Raw genomic sequence first — 24347 nt, forward strand, 5'->3', positions numbered from 1 at the left:
AAAGGACACCCCATTCTCACGATTACCCATAATAATATTCATCCTTCAGATGGCCGTCTCCGACCACAATGATACTGCCCAACATGTAACCTCAAAGCGCGCATGATTCCCACCAGCGTCTTCTACAGGTCAAGATTTCGTAGAAGAGGTCTCTATCTGTGGATACTCCGAAACTGTGTATTCAGCCATCCCTACACCAAAGAACTCACCCATCTCTTAATAAAGACCCCATCTCTCCATTTAAGCATCTTGACCTGTACCTAAAGGTGATTAGGTTTATAGCGGGTGCCTTATACGATTCATAAATAAAATATGCAATCTCCTTATCAACCAAGAACAAATGAGTGATTTTTTTTAATGAAGAGTAACCACTAATATGATGCCTGGAACCAGTGAACTCGGGAAAGTTCTATGCAAGACGATGTACCACAGGCAGGATGCAAAAAGTGCCTATACAGGTCAAAGGTCACATGATTCAGATCAAGTCAGTGACGTTATTCCACCAAAATCACAGGGAGAGCGAGAGATTGGTAACACCCGCTCCTTGACCACTCATAATCTCATGCATCACATCACATGACCTTTGTCCCTGATGGCATTTACAGAAAGTGACATCACAGAGGTCATTGACTATGATGAAATTGCAGAGGTTATAAATCACATTATGCCTGGGCCCTGGACACTTTTCAAAGCAGAGCTGTCCAGGCGGTGTTATTGGATGGAAGGGACGAGCAAGGGATGTCGACGGATGACGTCAGTGTCACCCGCCTGGAAGTCAGCTGCGTGAAAGCTTGCACGGTGCTTTGATAAATCACGTAAATACAAAACATGTTGCGTTACAAATGCTATAGGTGTCACATTTGCAAAAGGTAAAAGTATTGGCATTGTAAATGACAAAGCTAATTATTTGGCTATTTTCAAAACCAACACATAAATAAAAAAAATGTCATTTACAATACCAATAGCTCAAACTTTCCTAATGCGAGACCTATTGCATTGCAAATGCTTGTTTAATTAGTTTGTGACTTTTCGATGGAGTTGAAGAATTGCTGTTGGCTTCTCTTACCTCTGCACTGCACTCCACCGTCGGCCTTCCACGTGCAGCTGTTGACTCCCCAGGAAGCGCGTGGACAATCGAAGAGAGACCTTTCTGCTCCAGTGCATCTGACGTCACTCATCCACACGGGGAAGACGCCAGGTCGAAATAGGTAATTATTTGTTTCTACTCTGGATGCTGATCCACAGTTCAGTTGTCTACAGACCACCTCAGCATCATTCTTATCCCAGTCATTTTGACAGACCGTTCCCCAGCGATTCTCGTGTTTGATCTCCACCCTCCCACTGCAGGCGTCCCCGGAATTCACCAACCGGATCTCATCAGCTCCCCCTGTGAAGAAAGGACCAAAAGGAACAGGTTATATTGATTGCAAATCAATCTAATGTGCGAGAAATGTGTCGTCGAATCTTTGAATATCCTTGTGCCCCCATTGTTCTCTTTATATGACTACTGTGGCATGTGGCTACCAGATCACACTAAAAAGCTGTGCTCATAATTAACTCTGAACTCTTTCAGGCTACCCAGCTGACTTCAGGATGAGTATATTAACATTTGGGATAGTTTATGATGACTCTTTTGACTGACCTGGTGACCAAAACTTGACACAGCCATAGAATGCACAAAATATGTCCGTCCTTTTGGGTTAATTCTTCTTGATGAACCCCCAGATTGATCACCTCTCTAAACATGTTTAAGAAAAGCACCCCCCTCTCTCCCACTTCAGACCTGCCAGTAGTTCGAGGTGAATATTTAAAATCCATCTCAGAATGTGAAATTGAATGTATATGCTGGCCTCAAATAAACTCAGAAATGACACATGAGGGTTCAGAGGGTGGGTGGAGTGATGATCGTGCAATGGGGTATAAGAGCCCTGCTGAGATGGTGGAGGCCCCCTCTGCCATCACAAGAGGTGAACCACCCACCTTATATAGAGCTATGTGCCTGCCTGGCATGGAGGACTGGGCAGCCAGCAGCTCCACCATAGCAGGGGGTGCCCCCAAAGCTGACATGGCCACAGTGCTTCCTTTACCCTTTCAGCATGTATTCACTGTTCACATCTACACTCTCAAGACAGAGTTTATATGGGGCTTCTTTGTATTCTATCCCTGGGAATGCCAAATCAGTAATAGTTGCCCCACCTTAGATGGGAGGAGGTATCCCTGAAATGTTTTACTTTTTACGGAACTGGAGGCAGGAACCATCCGTTTATTAGCACCTTACTGCATGTGCAGGCTCTTAAACATGGGCACCATTTTGATTAATATTGATTAAGTGTTATATTTTGCTTTTGTGTGAGTCTGCCATAAGTACACAAATGGGCTGATTTGCAAGCCCCTTGCAACACATTAAGGCCGCTGTTGTGACTTATTTACAACGTGACACATCTAGGGAGATGCGTCACGTTGTAAAGCCCTGCACCCCATTAAACCTGCGTCAGGCCACCATAACCTATGTTATGACTTACATCTTCAACACTCAGTATATATTTTTATAAAAAGTCACAGTTAACTTTTTCAGCCCGAAGTTACTTCCTGGTTTCTGGAACGTCTGACTCTGAGGGCGATTTCCACCCGAGGACGTGGATCGCATTATCGACCCGTCCACAGCTAATCCACGTTGCATCGCTATCAGTGGGGGCTGTCTTGCTGTTTTTTGGCAAATTCTATTATTCAGGCTATCGGCCTTCATGCCAACTCTGCAGCTCATGGTACTATATGTTGTGGAAATTGTAGCTCATGGTACGGGCTGAAAAAGTTAACTGTGACTTTTTGTAAAAATAGAAGGCATATATCTAATGTCCTGAAGATGAACCTTTAATAAGCCATAGGTTCGAAACGTCGTCGACCATGTCACACTATATGTGTATGAATTGTATTATTTGAAGCCAGTAATAGTGTGCCATTGATATTGTCTGACTGTGAATTGTACTACACAGACTGTTTGAGTTGCCTTGTTTGTCCTTTCCTAAGTGTGTCAGTTGGACATCGGCTGGTGTCCTGCTGTTATCACATTATAAATTCCTTTGAAATTGTTTATCAGAAAATAAATCTGTCCGGCTGGACAAAGAATATAGTGTCTATTTAGTCTATATTTATCCTCTAACATTACCTTCCTGTCTAGGGACCACTGTCCTGTATAAAGTGAAAAGTTATAATGATAGAAGCAGCAAAGGTGCCTTACCATCCACTGTTCCACCCACTGTACCAGCGGTCACACTCAAACAGCAGAAAACACCACACAGCACAGTAGGTCCTGAACTCCCAGAAAATAGCACTGCTAGCAACAGGCACACTAGTGTACACCTTAAACTCTCACCCTTCACCTCAGAAAACAGGAATAGTACATGGGATGGGCCTGTTAACTTCTCAGTGCCACAACCAGTTTCCCGTCAGCGCCCCTCTCATCACCACAGGGTTCCCCGGTTTGCTGTTTCTCCTCACAGAACAAAGCCCCTTGTCCCCCACAAGCCTATGAAGAAGAGGGCAGGACAGAAGACATTCCAACACCTTGTGGAGATACAAAAGGGCCCAGGGCCCATCTTAGGCCTACAACGGTCTGTAAGAGATCATTCCGTCTACTCCTCCCTAGTAGATGACTCCGGGTACAGGGACATAACAGCAGTAGGGAAGACAATAATAAACGATTCTTGCTATGTATGTTCATACATCCCCCATGCAGTAGGAGCAGATAGACTAATTTTCCCTAAAGAAGTCCCACCTCCCATTGCTATGTGCCTCCTGCACCTGTACCTTTGCCGCACACAAGGACCAACACAGATTACTAAAGTTGAATTGGATACAGTATTTGTGAACACCACAACTTGGGACTATTTCCCCATTGTAAACAGGGTTCTCACCGAGACAGCCGCCCTGAAAGAAGAGATAAGGAACTTGCATAAAAGGGGGCATAATAAGGACGAGCTTGGATCAATTATCCTGAAACAAGGATATATCTCAGTGTCGGTGCCCGTAGCCAATTGCGGTGATTCCCTACCACATGACAGCCGCACATGCCCTGCTGCAATAGAACTGTGCTGAAGTTACTAGCACAAATTTACACAAAGGGCAGATGGATCCCTTTGGATGGCCTAATATGTAGAGCATCCTCCTTAGGTCCCTCATGGGCTGGAGAAACAGATTATGAGGGAGACGTCGATTGGAGGGTTGATGAGAACTGTGAACAGATATGGGCTCAGGAAAGTGGCAGATATACCTAGAGTGGGGAAGGAATGTCCAAACTGAAAAAAGCTTTAAAAATAAAAAACCCTTCTCTCTGTTTCATAGGTAATGGCTCCGTCCCTGTTGGGTGTAACACAGACTGTAACTCCACATTAATGGACTACTACTGGGCTTGTGGAGAACGCCTATATCTCCAACTTCCTCCTCAGTGGTTTGGACTGTGTTCTTGGGTGACTCTGCATGAAGTACATCTGGTTGTGCCGGCATCGAATGCTTCCCACATACTGTCACACCCAATGACAGGTGACGTGACATTCCTCCACTGACACTGGCGAACAGTGGAGTACTTCGCAGCTGAGGCCCTTGGTAGCGTTCCAGAAGAATTCTGCCTCTTCAACGAGGCCCAGCTGATCTTCGGAGGGGCAGTTTCAATGTTCCAAACTCAGGCTAATGCTCGCTGGCTGGAAGTGACGCGCTATGAGGTCATTAAGCATGGGCAAATTTTGCGAATTCGCGATCTGCGAATTTGCGGATTTGCGATCCGCAAAATTCGTGAATTTCTGTGAATTTGCGGATTTTTGTTTTTTTGCGTGTTCGCGGGGTTTTTTGCGTGTTTGCAGGGTTTTTTGCGTGTTCGCGGGGCTTTTTGCGTCTTCGCGAGCCGCTTGCATAGCGAAGTTACCCATGCAGTCGTTTATGGGAGAGGGAGAGATAGATAGATAGATAGATGGATAGATAGAAAGAGAGAGAAAGAGAGGGAATGAGAGAGGGAGAGAGAGAACGAGAGAAAGAAAGAGAGGCCGGATCTCTGAAGGGCCAGATTCCTGAGTTGCCCCTACAGAACATACAGCTTTTTATTTTTAGCAAAATGCATATGAAAATTGAGCTGTAAAGGTCTCTTTTAGTTTAACCCCGCCTGACAACTCAAAATGGGGCATTTGCCATCCTCTCCCTTCTTCCTGTTTTTAGGTTTTGCCTGCGGTTTGCGCACGTAGTGCGCAAGCGCTAAAAAACCTCTTGAGTTCAATATCGGCTTGATGACCCGCCTCTGTCTCTCATTGGCTAGCTCCATAAATGGAGGCTAGCCATTGGAAGACAGAGGCTGTCTATCACGCTTTCTCAGAGAAAACGCGATTCTCGGGCGTTTCTCGCGCTTTTTTTAAGCCCCGCCCCTTTGTCCCGGGCCGCGCTGCGATTGGCTGCCGGCCCGGGACACCCCCGTGACGTCATTCCCCGGGCCGCGCTGTGATTGGCTGCCGGCCCGGGGCCTGACTTGTTTTTGAATGCATGCTCCTAACCCAGCTTATATTTTCCTGGTTCACACGTTCTTGCTGCAATATTACTTGAAAAGTATATGGCCGCATTTGTTTATGCGTGTCATAAAACGCTTTAAAGGTCTCTCGTAAGATATAATCAACAACCGATCATATAATAAAGCAAATATGTTTAAAGATAAAATACGTTGAGACATTTGCTGAGCCGAATTTGCGTGATTAAGAGAACGTATCGCGGGCTCCTCTCACTCAGGGCTTTGGTCGTGGATTGCCGCTGCTTGTTGATTGGGCGCCGGGAGTGAAGGAAAGAAAACACTCTCCGCCAGCTGACGAAGCGAGGAAACGGCTGACGTTAGCAATTTCAGAATACATAATGAAAAACATGCAATTATGTATTATAAAGATCATTGGAATGCCTAATATACTTTTAATATAAATGTTCTTGCTGTATTGTCCCCATGCTAGAAACGTTAATGTTGTGTTCTTGATGCAATATTACTTGAAAAGTATATGGCCGCATTTGTTTATGCGTGTCATAAAACGCTTTAAAGGTCTCTCGTAAGATATAATCAACAACCGATCATATAATAAAGCAAATATGTTTAAAGATAAAATACGTTGAGACATTTGCTGAGCCGAATTTGCGTAATTAAGAGAACGTATTGTAGACTAAAATGTCATCTTATTTCATAGGCGAGAGATAGGAGTTTTTCTGTTTTTTTAGAAATGCACTTTCCGATTTGGGAAAAATTCCTGAGTTGGATATTCCTATTAGCATTTTCTGGGACCAGGCAGCCTTCCTATAACCAGAGATCTGAGGCGTGTGCTGAGTTGTATTGGTTACAATACCGTTCTGCGCATATGAGGATACGTGCTGACTTATTGACAAAACCGCTAATATTGTGCTAACATATGAAGTCTGGTATATATTCCCAAAACATGTATTTATTGTAATTAAGCCACATATCAATGAGTTGTATTGTTTGTAAAGCTATCGGTCTTATTTTGACCATTGTATTCAAACAATGGCCGCCCGTAGCCCTTAAAATCCTTTATAAAATATGCGTGAAATGCATTTTTGTTTTGAGTGTAGATGTGACCCTCGGCACGTTTGGCCGGTAAAGCATTCACCGTTTTGCTGCCAGGTGTGTTTGTTTCCCTCATATTTAAGACATGAGTTAGGGCTAGAATGTCATTAATGCCGTAAGGGCTTCCATCATCTGTCACAGGTGAGGCTCGTTGGTGCCACGGATCATCACTCCGGTTCTATGCATGCTGATAAGCAGATGGGGCTGCCCAGATGTAGTGTCCCGAACTCACCACAGCAACTGGAATGTGTTTTTTTAATTGAATGCTCAGTCATTGAACTATAAATATAGGGCCATGTTACGTTGGAATGTGTTCGTGCAGGGCACAGCTGTGTGTTGGTTTTTAGGTGAATGAGTGTATTGCTAAAGCACAAACACTTAACTCGGATTTTCTCGGAGTATGTGCAGCAGGCAGTATAACTGGAAAGGCAGGCAGTCCACGCCCAGTGTTTCCAAGATGCGCTCTCTTCAGCACATGCTCTCACTCTGAAAACAACCCGAGTTAACGTTATGCTTTTTAGAAAGTGCCTTGCATATAAACAGGAAGTCATCAATGCCGTGCAGGAACGCATTCTTTCATGACACCACCCCAGATCTTGTCTATGGGTTTAGTATTTATTGTCATCTCACATAGTTCTGTTTAATTATATTTAGCTTAAACCTGTTCCCCACTTATACATCTCTCCTGCGTAGTCAGCATCCATTCCACAATGCTATAGTTTACCGGTCCTCTCCAAAGACTGTAAAGAGAAAAAAAGTGCCTATTTTTCTGATGTTTAACCCATTACATTTCTAGTGCGCTAAAGTCTCGTAATCTTCCAGCATGTTTGTTGTTCTGGCAATGTGCCCCGTTGTAGCATCAGCCAAAGGATGCCAGCTGGTTAATTCAAAGTATGTCTTTGTTCCCATATTTGAAGGAAACGCTTCCGTCGGTGTGACCTAGTCTGAAATGTAGCCCGTAGGACTCCCCGCTCCTCCAGATGGCCTACATCATGCTCCGAGAGAAAGGGCTTATCTTGGAATACGAACCCTCGCCACATGTAAGCGCTGCACACAATGTTCTTAAATCATAGACGAAACGTGCCATTATACGCAACCAAACAACAAGTATAAACACATAACTGTAGTACTCGGAAAATCAGTGCATCTAAATTGGACTTGAATAGTTATCAAACTTCGCGTCTTTTTTCGCTCATGAGCACATGACTTTTAGTATAGTTCTCGTTCTTTGCCCATATAAAAGAGACTAATGCATGTTTTGCTGATAACTAAATACGTTTCGTCCTTCACATATATTCGATTTCAACGGTTAGAAAGGCAACTCGGATTATTTACATATATTAACCCCTTATTGACAGGCATTCCAATTGTTCTGCCATCACCGCATGAAACGTCTCCGAGGCTGGCCACGCATACTCTAAACATTACACAGTTAGTGCAGTTTAGGTGTTTTGTATAGCTACGCGTGCGTACAGATAGATGAATAGATGAGCTTTTAGGCAAACATGTGGAATACGTTCACTGGGTTTGTACTTTGCTTTACAAGTCTTCTGTGCTGCAGAAGGCTTCTGCATCATGCAAAGGGAAGCAGCTTTTAAAAACTGTCAGAATAACACTGCGTCACTCTTAAATCATATTTGGTTGCAGAATGTTTTGCTTAAAGAGAATGCAGTGTGTTAAGAGAAATATAAATCTGCATTTTAGTGACTTTTTACTGTGCATTTATTTATGTGTAATTGACGGATTTGTACACGTGACACGAACACTTTGTTTTTCTCGGTAACACTTGGAGGAAATGTTACCAAACAAACAAAACGCACCCCGCATAAAGCGAAGTACTTTCTCTGGGGTAGACCTTTCATTCATTTTTTATGTTACTTTTTCAAATGTAAAGATTCTTTAGGGGAGATTGAATTAGAAATAATACTTTTTGTATTTCTGTATTATGCGGCCATGACCCTTTCGGTGGTGGTCAGAGGTTCTGGTGCCAACCATCCGTTTTTAGGTCAGGCGGGTTCCAGTCTGGTTTCCCATCGCCATTTTGGAGGCCCATTGTTTGGGATTGTTTTTACCTCAGTCCCCAACCAAATTGTATTAAAGTTCACTTTGAATTCTCAGAGTGTAAACATACACATACTATAGTAATTTGTGACTCTCAGCCTCTTCGCTTAACAGAGTTTTTCTTTCGGATCAGTGAGATGTTTAAAAGCGCAATGAGAAATCTTGGTAGATTGTGATCACCTTGTACATGTCCACTCTTCTTAATATCAACAGAGTGAGCTGTGTGTGTGGGGGGGGGGCCCTGTGTGTGTGTGGGGGGGCTCTGTGTGTGTGTGTGGGGGCTCTGTGTGGAGGGGCTCCTCTGTGTGGGGGGCTCGGTGTGGGTGTGTGTGGCATTTGCGAGAGATTACGCTATTGGCATTGTAAATGACAATGCCATTTGTTTATCGGGGATCAAAAAGAAAACATAAATAAAAAAATTGTCATTTACAATGCCAATAGCTCTAACTTTTCCAAAGGCAAAACTGTTGCATTGTAAATGCTTGTTTATATCTGTAAGTGCTTCCTGATGAGGTTTAATTCCTTGGACAGGTGCCTACTTGTAACTATTCTCTGACCCTGCTTCAAGGGTCAGAGCAGGGTCAGAGAATAGTTGCAAGTAGGCAACGAGGCACCAGGAAGCAATTAGCAGCAGGTGTACAAGTGGAAGTTAATTTGTTTGTAACCCTTTTGTAAAAGGTTACAAAGAAATTAGGTTAAACTTTTGCACCTGCTGCTGTAACCCTTGCTTGGCTGAAAATGCGTCTCTGCTGATTCGCGGATTTTACCGCGATTTCGCAAGATTTACGGATCGCGAAATCGCGGAAAATCTGCAAATTTGCCCGCGAAACGGATTTTACGCCCACCCTTAGAGGTCATGAAAGCCATCAACAGCACCAGAGACGGACTAAATGCAATCAGAGAAGAACTGCGCCCATTGAGACTAATCGTTTCGGAGCATCGTTGGTTCCTCAACATGCTGACTGCCAAAGATGGTGGTTTGTGTCATCGAATCGGAAAGTCCTGCTGCACTTTCATACCGGGAATTGATGAAGATAGCGGATCAATATCAAGGGCCATTGAGGAGTTGTCTAACTTGGGAAAAGAAATGACCGACGAAGGAGGTGCCCCTGCGGACATTATTCCAACAGACATGTTTAATCTTGACTGGATGCCTTCATGGCTCACAGCAATCTTGAAATTAATGATACCCGTTGTTGTAATTTTGATAGTTCTGTGTTGCGCCTTTCAGATAGGGAGTCACTGTATTAAAAGATTGTTTGAACACCACAACTTGGGACTATACCCCCATTGTACACAGGGTTCACTGTATTAAAAGATTGTGTGAACACCACAACTTGGGACTATACCCCCATTGTACACAGGGTTCTCACCGAGACTGCCGCCCTGAAAGAAGAGATAAGGAACTTGCGTAAAAGGGGGCATAATCAGCAGGAGCTTGGATCAATTCTGAAACAAGGATATATCTCAGTGTCGGTGCCCGTAGCCAATTGTGATGATTCCCTACCACATGACAGCCGCACATGCCCTGCCGCGATAGAACTGTGCTGAAGTTACTAGCTCAAATTTACACAAAGGGCAGATGGATCCCTGTGGATGGCCTAATATGTAGAGCAGCCTCCTTAGGTCCCCCTTGGGCTGGAAAAACAGATTATGAGGGAGACGTCGATTGGAGGGTTGATGAGGAATGTGAACAGATATGGGCTCAGGAAAGTGGCAGATGCACCTAGATGGGGAAGGAATGTCCAAACTAAAAAAAAGCTTTTAAACTAAAAAACCCTTCTCTCTGTTTCATAGGTAATGGCTACGTCCCTGTTGGGTGTAACACAGACTGTAACTCAACGACCTTCAATTTCGATATGCAGTTCGGCACCTCCACATTAATGGACTACTACCGGGCTTGTGAAGAATGCCTATATCTCCAACTTCCTCCTCAGTGGCTCGGACTGAGTTCTTTGGTATCTCTGCATGAAGTACATCTGGTTGTGCCGTCATCGAATGTTTCCCACACACTGTCACACCCAATGACAGGTGACGTGACATTTCTCCACCGACGCCAGCGAACAGCGGAGTACTTGGCAGCTGAGGCCCTTGGTAACGTTCCAGAAGAATTCCGCCTCTTCAATGCTTGCTGGCTGGAGTGACGCGCTATGAGGTCATGAAAGCCATCAACAGCACCAGAGACGAACTAAATTCAATCGGAGAAGAACTGCGCCCATTGAGACAAATGGTTTTGGAGCATCGTTACTTCTTCGACATGCTGACTGCCAAAGATGGTGGTTTGTGTCATCAAATCAGAAAATCCTGCTGCACTTCCATACTGGGAAACGATGAAGATAACGGATCAATATCAAGGGCCATTGAGGAGTTGATTAACTTGGGAAAAGAAATGACCGACGAAGGAGGTGCCCCTACGGACAGTATTCTTACAGACTGGTTCAATCTTGACTGCATGCCTTCATGGCTCACAGCAATCTTGAAATTAATGATACCCGTTGTTGGAATTTTGATAGTTCTGTGTTGCGCCTTTCAGATAGAGAGTCACTGTATTAAAAGATTAAGTACCAAGGCAGTAGGGATGAATTATGCTGGCACAGGGATCTACCAGATAGCGAAATATGAAGATATGGATCGGGTTCCTGGGGAAGGGACTGGAGTACAATTAGAAATGAGTGAGGTAGCAGCACCAGGCACACACTATGGCATACCCGCAGGTCCTCCACTTCTACCAGGTAGGGACACCCTGAGCAAGAGCCCTGCAGCAGCCCAATCCGAGCGTCTCCTTAGAGAATCAGGTGCAGAATATGCCGACATAATTGCTAGGCCAGATTGAGAAAGAGCGAAGAAAAAAGAGCAGTTCCAAGGCAGCTTTAAGTGTTATGTTAACGACATGCCCTGGATACCCCCACTGGCTGAAGGGTCACCCAGATACTCAGTTAAGAGTGTGTTCATAAATGAACAAGAGCGGGGAGATGATGAAGGGTTAAAATCACGCTCTACCATCTGATCACCAAAAAGGGCACTTCTTATCTGCTTTGATAGCGAAAATGTCACATATGGCCGTACCAGAGAAAACCTGAAAATATGCTTAAAACCCTCAATTTTTGCTATGCATGATCAGCAAATTAAATCCCACAAAATTCCCTGAATCCTGGGGTTATAGACCAGAAGCAAAGGCCAAAAAGACATGCCTTAGGCCAACAAAATGCACTAGGACCACAATAATGTTAAACATGCATTTCTGTTGCACTGAAAAACAACGTGGTAAATTGGCCTGACGTGCAGTACAGTAATTTTCCACAGCATCAAGACAAATGCCCCCACACACGTACACAAGACCCAGCTGCTGCAGGTTGACACACCTTGGGAGGTTGACACATCTTGGGACTTTCCACTGAAATATTATTTTGAAACATAGCTTGCACGAAGTAAAAGCCGCAACCTCTTGCAATAGCAGTACCTGTCGTAAGTTCCGCTATCACACATATTTTTAGAAATATGTAAAGGACAATATGTTCTTTGTTTATGTTCTGCGGTCAAGCATGGCCAACCAACCGTTAGGACACCTGACCCCCCCCCCCACTGTCCTAGGACAATGCGGTCAAGCCACCTGCGTCAGAAAGTACATCAGGACAGTGTCAGTTCTGTGATTTCAGGTGTAAAAGATTCATCATCACAATTAGAAGGCAGAACTCTCTAAGCTGACTTTTTCAGTGGTTCTCCGGTCGACCGACTATCTGATTTGGGACAGCCAAAACCTACTCTACCAGGTGATGCCTTCCTGAATAAAATAGCATTTTAATCTTCTTAACTATCTCAACTTAACAAGGGCCTTTTCGTCCATACCCAATTCCTTGCATTATAAGGTGTCATTTTAGTAGAAGATCCTCTAGGGCTCTTCTCCCTAGATAGGTGCTTCAAGGCACTAGGCCTGATAGAAATGTACTCTGTGTAATCCAGCTAAAAATTAAATTGTGCCTTTTAATCTTAGCCTCTGATATTTTATTCTTACTAGAATACTTAAACCTGCAATGATGTTTCTCTTCAGGAAAGTCATGTGTAGATAAAGTATTTTCTTGAACAGGATTTAATGCCTTCTTAAAGCCTCTATGTTACACTGGAAGTCATATTTAGTAGATAGTCACTTCTGTTCACTTCACAGCATTTTAGAAACAATTGCTATCTTGCATATTTTCTGGCAGAGTGAAGCCAGGTTTTCTTAAAGAGTGTTCTCTAGCAATATGCCTTATTGATATACATGTGTGTGTGTGAAAATAAACGTGCCACTCCAACTTGAAAAGTCGTAATTTCACCTTATTTGTTCCTTCTTTACCAGTTCTGATTGAGACGGTACTCCAGATCACAGTTGAACGTGGCCACACCCTTAAGGGGGATCGAAAGGGCCTCATAGTCCCCTCTCAGGGTTTACACCCCAAAGATGAAACATGTGTTGTCTGGACTTTATGATGTTTCAGTAATAAAAAGGGAACAAAAGAACATTTGCATTGAGACTAGACTTGTGTGGCTTTCTACTTTGGATCAGATTTTCCAAACACATGAACGTGTGTGGACAGGATTTGACTGCTTTGCATTTTGGACCGTGTGGTCCTATTATGAGGGTTTACAGGGGTTCTCCCTCACCTGTTACACCATTTCACTTCTGTAATAATTGACAAATAATGACACACTGCAGGTGCAGTAATTTCCTGTGCTAATCAATACCCCCTTCTGGTTACATACATTTTAATTACACCAGAGTAATTTCAGTAATTTCATTACCTTGTGATGCAAAATTACCCAAATTATGCTATTACCCTGGCTTGAGTAATAAAGAGTGATTTGGGAAAGAATTCCTGCTGCAGGAGCACAGGAACAACAAACTAAGAAAGAGCGAGTAGTTGCTGGCTACAGCTCTACGTGCCCTGTAGCTTATTAGCACAAAATGCATTCACTGGCCCATTTTTAATGTAAGGATACATTTTACACTAGGAAAATATCCCCAAATGCTGGATTAATGTTCTCTCATTATTATGCACAATTTTAAGCAATTTTGCAAAAATTAGAGAGAATTACGACACCTTTGCCCACCTCTGCTTGTAACAGGTGTAGATGTATCTATTCATTTCTACCATGAACTCTTAAGAGGGACAATTAGCCATCTCCCTGCTCCCCCTCCCCACGTTTCTATCGGATCATGAAAGGTGACAGGTCAACCCTGACAAGAAAACAAAAAAACACCCTGATGGGGCCACAGAACTTGCCTCTCAATGTAGTAAGCATGGGAAACACTTTGCGATTTCCTGTTTAGGCATCCCTGTGTCTTCACCCACTTCAATATCAATGCAATGTCCAGGGCTGGACTGGTAAGTCCAGGCACCGGGCAATCCCCCGGTAGGTTGGAGGGGAAGGGAGCTGGTTTTGTGACAGGGGGCTGGTTATGTTGCTGGAGCCGATTTGGCCGTGTGGAACTGACCCCTCCGTGAGTCAGAGACAGTCATTACATTATGAACAGCCAAGCATTACCTTCTCTTTCCTCCTTTTGTTTATGTGCTCCCCTGTGAAATGGATCCAAAAAAAAGAAAAACACGTTTGCTGGAAATGTCTGTTTTTTGAAATGTTTCAATTTCTAAGTGTGCAGTCTCGGGATGGAGTGAAATAAAACATTCAGAATATGAAAAATATCTAACTACCTAACAAACTAAAGTAAGACAGGGTGGTTGCAAGATGTCCAGATTGATTTATTCACACCTAAACCCATTAGCGCCACTTAACAATGTATGCCAGTGAAGCGCTACTTTTGTTTTCTCATCTCTCAACATTGCTTACCCTGGGTGGGAAAGTGCACTATTTCTGGAGGTGCTGAAATACCTGCTTGATGGGTGAATTGAAAACCAAAATATGTACCACGGCTTTATGTTCACAAACATGGTCTTTTTAAACCATACCGCTTATGTTTTGTAAGGATATAAGCAATGGACATTGAAACGGGTCCCTTCTATGCCCTGTAGTCAGGGCCTTAACTTTTCAGGCAAAAGCACTCACTAATTTCTGAATAATGAGTGTAAAAGAAAAAGGTAACCATGTTGTTTCCTGCTCACATTTCACATGCTTTACTTAATGTTGTATTCCCGATGAGTGTTTGCTTTTTCTAGAATGAAATTAAAAAAAAATTAACATATGGTTCCAGTATTTATTGTACTTTATTAACAGAATAAGTATTTGGTGATATCATTCTTACTCTCACAATTCTGTAATACAGACGTTTTCTAATGCAGGATATCTCCATATTGCTTCAAACAAGTACATAGGAACAGTCGTTCTTTGAAGCAAACTCAAATCCCTGCAAAGCTAACTAAGCCTTGCACCTGCCTCAAAGTCAAGTAAGTCAAGAACCATTAAACGGGATAACACGAACATCCTGTTTTTATAGTTCTTAGAAACAGAAACGCTGTCTAAAGCACCAAACAAAAATACATGTTCCTGCTACCTTAAAAACTATCCATCAACCATATCTAAAGCTGAGAGGGCACTACACTAGCACTCTGATGATGACGCCCCAGTGTACATGCAATCACGTAGTCTCGTAAATCATCTAAAATGCTGCCTTACATCCACCGACAGACTGAAAGCGCAGTGAGAGCGAGACGACGTGAGCCTACTCAATAGAGCGCGCGTTCACGTGCGCGTGGCCCGCTGTATTCCGTCTCTCAGAGAAGTGCGCGGCCAGCTAATGTCCCCTCTCCTGGGAAGCAGAGTCGCTCACAATAGGTCTCTGGGGAGACCGCGCTTTTGCGCGGTTCATTGACAGGAGACCTAACCAGTGATTCATGTTCTTAGTAGAGACAGAAGTTGTTTAGTCTGGTGGACGTTTTGACTCATGGAAAGAGGGTTAATGTGCCTGCTGCTAAGAACATGTACCATACAGATCGCAAAGTGCACATAATGTAAATAGTGTAATTGCTACAAATGAAACTTGTCCTAGGATGCTTGTTTCCAGTTCATGGAGGACCAGGCCCGGCAGTTTGGGCTGGACTTTTCCCATTGGGCACATGGTTATGGCTCATTTGCATATGACTGGGTTCAAACTGGAATGGCATGGTGAGCAACAAACACAATGGATATAGGTCCAGATCTCTGTACTGGAGGGAATGCATGACATTGTTCTGCATTCTGTTATTCAATTGTTGTTTTTGCGTAATGTAAATAGGTCAGTGGGTTCCTGCTTTTGCCAGAGAGGCCCTATTGTTACTTGCAGTTAATAAGTTAAAATCCTAACATAGAACAGTGAGCTATTAACTGTCATTTAAGAGCTGCATACAAACTGCAAGGTGTAAATTAGAGTGTTACGTTTTTTCCCCATTCTTTGATTATCCTAATGTTACAAAAAAGGATTCATTTGGGTAGAAATCAATTCTGATTATTAAAGAGAACCCTCAGCCATAGTATTATGTTTTAAATTCTGAGTTTGTGTTTCTCCAGACCACTCACTATTCAGATATGCTGTTTACTAGTATGGTTGTCATGTGACTCTTATAACTTCTAGTCCTTTTTCTTATGTAACATTTCCTATACAGTGATTTACAAATGTATGTCATTACATCGCATACTAATACCATGCATGACATTACAACGCGGGTATTAGTACGCAATGTCAATGACATTGCATGCCATAACATCGCATACTTTTATCACGAGTATGCTTCTACCACGAATGCCATTACAATGCAAAGGCATGCGTGGTAAAGCTATACTTGTGGTAAAAGTATGCAAGGTAAGTAACATCCCTATCCCTACACCTACACAACAGACTACTCCCAACCCTAGACTGCCCCAACCCAAAAACAATGCCACACTACTACACTACCCAAACTACTCCCACCCTTACACTACCCTAAACCACTACTACACTACCTACATTACTCCCATCCTTACACTACCCTAAACCCTAAAACACTACTACGCTACCCACACTACTCCCACCCTTACACTACCCTAAACCCTAAAACACTACTACGCTACCCACACTACTCCCACCCTTACACTACCTTAAACCCTAAAACACTACTACGCTACCCACACTACTCCCACCTCTACACTACCCTAAACCACTACTACACTACCCACACTACTCCCACCCCTACACTACCCTAAACCCTAAAACACTACTACGCTACCCACACTACTCCCACCCTTACACTACCCTAAACCCTAAAACACTACTACGCTACCCACACTACTCCCACCCCTACACTACCTTAAACCCTAAAACACTACTACGCTACCCACACTACTCCCACCCTTACACTACCTTAAACCCTAAAACACTACTACGCGGCCCACACTACTCCCACCCTTATACTACCCTAAACTACTACTACGCTACCCCACTACTCCCACCCCTACACTACCCTAAACCCTAAAACACTACTACACTACAACACTACCCACACTACTCCCACCCCTACACTACACCCACTCCTACACTACCCTAAACCCTAAAACACTACTGCGCTACCCACATTACTCCCACCCCTACACTACCCTAAACCCTAAAACACTACTAGGCTACCCACACTACTCCCACCCCTACAGTACCCTAAACCCTAAAACACTACTATGCTACCCACACTACTCCCACCCCTACACTACCCTAAACCCTAATTCACTACTACGCTACCCACACTACTCCCACCCTTACACTACCCTAAACCCTAAAACACTACTATGCTACCCACACTACTCCACCCCTACACTACCCTAAACCCTAAAACACTACTACGCTACTCACACTACTCCCACCCCTACACTACCCTAATCCCTAAAACACTACTACACTACCCGCACTACTCCTACCCTTACACTACCCTAAACCCTAATACGCTACAATAAACAAACACTAAAACACTACACTACCCGAAAACCTAAATCACTACACTACATAAAAACTACACTACACACCCCAATACACTACACTAGACAAACACGACAACACCACAACACACACTAAAATGTTTTTAAAAAACACACACACAACACAAACATTACCACACTACTTTTAAACTACCTTAACCCCTACAAAAGTAGCCCCCACCCCATGCACAAACCCCCTTACCTCTCTCCTATCCAGCGTCGCCGTCGGATCCTGCTCCCTCCTTCCTGCTTGCTTCACGTCGTTGTGAGGAAACAGCCTAAGTTGCCTCACAACGACGTGAATAGCCGCCCCCGCCATAACACATTACATCGCATGCGTTGTAAAAGAGCATGTGATATAATGGTATGCGTGGTTTTACCACGCATTGTAACATCGCATGCGTTGTAACGCATGCGATTTAAAAGCAACGCGTGGTAAAACCTGCGTTGTAAATGCTGTTCCCCGTGATTTACACACATATGATTGATTGTCTCTGTGTAATATGTGTGTTGTAAAGCGCTCTGACACCCTACACGGGTATAAGTGGTGCTGTAAATTTTCTGATACTTTATTATTTTGACATTTTTACACCTGCTAACAGCCTCTGCAAAGATTTTTACTTATTAGTACCAGTGTAACATACAACTGCAACAGTGAGAAAGGTGACCAGTCAATATTTTAATGGGGCCCTCCACTTCACAACAGCACAAGTCACATTTCTTAGTAACTTTTGATACGTTTGAGGTATAAACAATTTATTAGTTAAAATCGTCCGATTATGCAGCAGATGATGTATTATGTGGCAAATATGGCAGAGCCACAATTATGTGGAAAACATTTGCAAACTAGGATATGTTGCCATTCATGTTTGAACTGCTCTTGTGGAAAAGGGAGGAGAAGTGCTGATGACAGAAACTCCATGGCTGGGAGACAAAAGGGTTGCGTTTCACTTTTAAGGATATTTGGGACATTCTATAATTGGAAACCTATCCCACTTTGTGAATGTTTTTTAATGTCAATAACTAATATTAAACCTTAAATAAACATGTGTATCCATTGGTTAAAATAAATAACGTAATAAGCTGTAACTGGTTAGGGAAATGGGAAATAAATACTAAAAATTGGGATATTTTGCTCTTTCTGCAACACCCCTGACTCCGCCAACTGACCCAATCCACGAGTTATTCCCGCCCTCTGATTCTCCGCCTACAGTTCCCCTACTTTTTTCCCCTCACTTCAACCACTGAGTGGTGGGTGGTGGGTGCTGGGCAGCACTGCAAGGGTGTGTTGCGACCAGGCCCGAGAAATGAATTAAAAGTAAAAGGAAGCAAAAGTGGCCTCAAGGGGCAGCAGGGCTAGGCCCCAGCCCGGTTCAGCAGCGTAGTGGTTTTGTTTGTTGTGAGCTGGGGCAGAGCAAAGTGGTGGCTGGCCTCAAGCTCTAGGCCAGGTAGGCTCTGATTGATGACTCGGGGAGCGGCTATCCCGGACCCCGCTCCTCCATGTAACTTAGCCACCCATGAGCCATCACCACCCCTCAGAGGTCGATACATGATACATGCATCAACCTGGAATCCAGGAGGACCTCGAGGGCATGTGGTAAGCAGGGGCATGGGGAGGTGGGGAACCTTTGCTATATTTCGGCTTAAGCATCACTCTGGCCTTTTCCAGAACTCATTAGAGAATACATACACAGCAAAACTAATTGGCAAAAAACATATTGACTCACTCAGGGGAAACCTAGCTGGTCTACTAGATGCTTGGGGGCCAGCCATTGCGAGCACTCAGTGGGTTCAATCACCCCCAGGGACAGTAATCTGTCTAACTCCATGCTAAGTGGAGCATGCATCAAATGGGGTATGGGTCTAGCTTTGTGTGCCACCGGCTTAGCGTTGGATTTTATCTTCATGAAGTGTTGGTAACCCTTAAGTAAACCTAGTTCCCCAGAAAATACTTTGGGGAAATCGTTGCACACATCCATCCCCCCAACCGAAGGATCTATCAAAAGAACCTGATCAGGACGGTTAGGATCTAACTGGATTCCTAGTTTCCTGTGGTATAACCACCACAAGAAATTGGATCCCTTCTGGGTTATGAAAATCCTGCCTACATTATTCCGTCCTTTAAACCCTATCTCCTTGGTGGTCATGCCCAATAAGGGTATGGGATCCCCATTGTAATTGCCCAGTTGGATATCAGGAGGCTGTATGCTTTCTAGCCATGAGGGAAACAGTTGGGAGAATATCTTAGCATCATTAAGGGTGTTTGGGGAACAAGAATCTGCAAATACAGCTACAGGTTTGTTGTCTAATGTGATGTTGCATGAAGGAAATTTGGCAGTATCGTTTGTATCAGTAAGTTGGAAGATCAACTTGGGCTCAGGGGGTGATTCATGATGAATAGACAATACAGATTTGGAGCGCTGATCATGACAGACCCTGGACAAATGTCCCTTTTTTCCACATTTGTGGCAGATGACAGAACGTGCTTGGCATATGGGGTTGTTGGCAAGGTGGCATGGGCTCCCACATCTATAGCACTTAAGTTTAGTTCTAGGAGGTAACATGTTAGCCAGCCTTACCTGTATCAGGTTTGCTTATGGCATTGACCCCCGTGGATTTACCCCCTTCTCCTTTCATTGCAACCATACAGTCAGCTGTGTGCTCCATCCCCACTGCTATGTCTGTGGCTTCCTTGGGGTCAGGGTTGGCCGCCAGAAGCCTCTCCTGTATCTTAGGATTGTTCGTGCATCCACCAACTGGTCCCTAATTAAGGAATCCTGAAGAGACAAAAACTATCATGTATCAACCAGGCCCTTTAATGGAGCAATGGAAGCTTTAACTTTTTCACTTTTCCCTTGTGTCCTTGAAAAGAACTTATGCCTCTCTAACACCACATTTATTTTCTTACTGACGTGTTTTTCTAATTTGTTTACAGCCACCTAGTACACATTTTCATCATCATCACTATCAATTCCTCCATCTGCATTGACCGAAATATCATCGTAAACTTTTCTTGCCCTCCATGCCCAAGTTGTGCAATAGGGTGTGAGGTTTACTTAAATGAGAACATTTCTCCCCAGCGATAGCAATTAGGGAAGATTCTAATAATCCGAACCATTGCTTCCATGGCAGTAAAGGTACTTCCCCCCTCGTTAAGGAAGGGTGGGGGTTGTGACATGTTAGCAGCTGCCAAGCTAGCAACCGTTGAAAATAGTTATATAGGGAGGCTCAAACGTACAATTGTATGGTAACAGACACAGGGAAATGTAACTCAAAGCTAGAAGTAATTTACACCATGAATTAGTGCCTGTCTGTAAAAAGTAATAACCACAAAATTGCATGATAAACCCGCACTGCGCAAAAACAGCACTGTGCGCACTGCAAATGTAGATGAACAGCATGGAGAAGACAGCAACATTTAGAAGAGCTGAGCCGGTCAGTGTGAAAAGACTGCAAGAACTATGGTGAAAATGACTGTGCCCATCAGTGTGACTGTAATAATGTAAAGCTGTGCCCATCAGCGTGAAATGGCAGGCAGGACAGTACAGCCAACACCTGTGCCCATCAGCGAACCAACAAAGATGAAATGAAATAGTGAGACTCCGTCTGAGCGAGAAACACCCCGAATAGCGGTGCTAGTCAGCGTCAACAAGGTGAATAAAGCTGGCCAGCTGGGTTGATTAAGAATGAAGGAAATCATGCAGGAAGTCTCATGTGTGGTGCTGGTTATACCATGGACAGCTGTGACTGTAGGCAGGCAAGAAAGGAAGACGCTTTTCTCTGAGGAAAAAATTCCACACTTGAATTTTACACTTGGAAAAGTACACTTGCAGAGTTGTGAGACAATGAACAACGCTTGAATTCAAATGAAGTGAAAAAAAAAACTTGACAGCTGGACTAAACTATGTGGAGATTGGAGTTTAATACCACTCTAATCGGTATATGAACATTGAGGAAGGCAGGGGAGAACCAGCAGAGCGCCGCTGCCACCTAGAGGGGAAAGAGTGGAAATGCACCACAAATCTCCTCAGCTTGTGATTTACAGCCTTATTCATGAAGGCTAAATTGGCTCGCAAAGGGCCGGATTCTGAGAATCCGGCCCTTTGCGAGTGCGATTTTTGCTTTTGGGATTCAGCATCCCAAAAGCAAAAATCGCTAATTGCGATGTCGCAAATGTGCGAGGAAATGTCATTTGAGGAATCTCTATTTGAGATTCCTTAAATGCTATTCAACATCCTATTTCAATTTGCGATTTCGCTATTTCTAGGCGCAATTTACCGAGAGGTCAGACCTCTCGGTAAATTGCGAAAACTTAGAAAAATGCTTTTAAAAGCATTTTTCTAAGTTGCATGTTGCACACACACATGTCCTTTGGACATGTGTGTGCGCATCAACTGTTACAATTTGCATTTAAGGGGTGCTACAGGGTGTCCTTTGGACACCCCTGGCACCCTTAAAATCGCTATCTGATTTGCGAGTAGCAAATTGCTACTCGCAAATAAGGGATACTCCCCATTCATTCCTATGGGCCTTTTGGCCCATAGGAATGAATGGGGAGTTATTCCTTTTTTTGCGAGTAGCAAATTGCTACTCGCAAATAGAGAACATGTAGGAATCGCTATTTATTTAGCAATTCCTACATGAATGCCGTTTTGCGTGTCCTCAATAGCGAGTCGCTATGATTCGCTATTAGGGCCACGCAAAACGGCCCGTACATGAATCAGGCTGTTAGTCAGCAGAGCCGGTGAACAGCTGAGGGAGCGCGTCGAAGTCCTCACCAGCACATACCGAGGCTGGTAGAAGAGGATGTAGAAGTGAGGGGAATTACTCACTTGGATATAATACAAACAGAACGGCTGACCTGGTGTAAGAGTTGGGGGTGGTGGTGAACCGTCCCCACCCGGTGAATCGATGAAGTCAGAAGATAAGGTAAGTGAAGAACCCTTCTTTATTTGTCTTCTCACTACCATAGGTTCCAGTCAGCTGGAGGGCACAGTGGAATGTTCGCAAGCACTCAAGGAGACTAGCCCAAGGGGAGTGCAGGGTAGAGGGGGGACCGAACGTACCAAGTGGAATGGATTACAACAATATCCTCCCTCCCTGGTGGGCTCTTGAAGTGGCAGGAGTCAGGAGCATAGGCCTGAGCAGGAATGAGGTCACATATCCTCCCTCCCTGGTAGGCTCGTGAAGCGGCAGGAGTCAGGAGCATAGGCCTCAGCAGGAATGAGGTCACATATCCTCCCTCCCTGGAGGGCTCGTGAAGTGGCAGGAGTCAGGACCATAGGCCTCAGCAGGAATGAGGTCACATATCCTCCCTCCCTGGTAGGCTCGTGAAGCGGCAGGAGTCAGGAACATAGGCCTGAGCAGGAATGAGGTCACATATCCTCCCTCCCTGGTGGGCTTGGGAAGCGGCAGGAGTCAGGAGCATAGGCCTGAGCAGGAATGAGGTCACATATCCTCCCTCCCTGGTGGGCTTGGGAAGCGGCAGGAGTCAGGAGCATAGGCCTGAGCAGGAATGAGGCCACATATCCTCTCTCCTTGGTGGGCTCGTGAAGCGGCAGGAGTCAGGAGCATAGGCCTGAGCAGGAATGAGGTCACATATCCTCCCTCCCTGGTGGGCTCTTGAAGTGGCAGGAGTCAGGAGCATAGGCCTGGGCAGGAATGAGATCACATATCCTCCCTCCCTGGTAGGCTAGAGAAGTGGCAGGAGTCAGGAGCATAGGCCTGGGCAGGAATGAGGTCACATATCCTCTCTCCCTGGTAGGCTAGAGAAGTGGCAGGAGTCAGGAGCATAGGCCTGGGCAGGAATGAGGTCACATATCATCCCTCCATGGTAGGCTAGAGAAGTGGCAGGAGTCAGGAGCATAGGCCTGGGCAGGAATGAGGTCACATATCCTCTCTCCCTGGTAGGCTAGAGAAGTGGCAGGAGTCAGGAGCATAGGCCTGGGCAGGAATGAGGTCACATATCCTCTCTCCCTGGTAGGCTAGAGAAGTGGCAGGAGTCAGGAGCATAGGCCTGGGCAGGAATGAGATCACATATCCTCCCTCCCTGGTGGGCTCGTAAAGTGGCAGGAGTCAGGAGCATAGGCCTGAGCAGGAATGAGGTCACATATCCTCCCTCCCTGGTAGACTTGTGAAGTGGCAGGAGTCAGGAGCATAGGCCTGGGCAGGAATGAGGTCACATATCCTCTCTCCCTGGTAGGCTAGAGAAGTGGCAGGAGTCAGGAGCATAGGCCTGAGCAGGAATGAGGTCACATATCCTCCCTCCCTGGTGGGCTCGTAAAGTGGCAGGAGTCAGGAGCATAGGCCTCAGCAGGAATGAGATCACATATCCTCCCTCCCTGGTGGGCTCGTAAAGTGGCAGGAGTCAGGAGCATAGGCCTGGGCCGGAATGAGGTCATATATCCTCCCTCCCTGGTAGGCTATTGAAGTGGCAGGAGTCAGGAGCATAGGCCTGGGCAGGAATGAGGTCACATATCATCCCTCCCTGGTAGGCTTGAGAAGTGGCAGGAGTCAGGAGCATAGGCCTTGGCAGGAATGAGGTCACATATCCTCTCTCCCTGGTAGGCTAGAGAAGTGGCAGGAGTCAGGAGCATAGGCCTGGGCAGGAATGAGGTCACATATCCTCCCTCCCTGGTGGGCTAGAGAAGTGGCAGGAGTCAGGAGCATAGGCCTGAGCAGGAATGAGGTCACATATCCTGCCTCCCTGGTGGGCTAGTGAAGTGGCACATCAAGGCGGTGAGCAAGGCTGCCCAGCCTCTGATGCGCATCGAGTCTT

General features: G+C 44.8%; 1 protein-coding gene across 1 annotated transcript in view; it reads right to left on the reverse strand.

Moving 5' to 3' along the window:
• LOC147725202 (uncharacterized) overlaps nucleotides 1–24347 on the reverse strand; it is a 128281-nt gene that overhangs the window by 82434 nt on the left and 21500 nt on the right. Inside the window, exon 3 of the mRNA XM_086918199.1 lies at nucleotides 1067–1387. Coding sequence (XP_086774325.1) covers nucleotides 1067–1387 — 321 coding nt within the window. The remainder of the gene's footprint in view (nucleotides 1–1066; nucleotides 1388–24347) is intronic.

Source organism: Lissotriton vulgaris, chromosome 4_1 (genome assembly GCF_964263255.1).
Source record: "Lissotriton vulgaris chromosome 4_1, aLisVul1.2, whole genome shotgun sequence".
In the NCBI taxonomy this organism is placed as follows: domain Eukaryota; kingdom Metazoa; phylum Chordata; class Amphibia; order Caudata; family Salamandridae; genus Lissotriton; species Lissotriton vulgaris.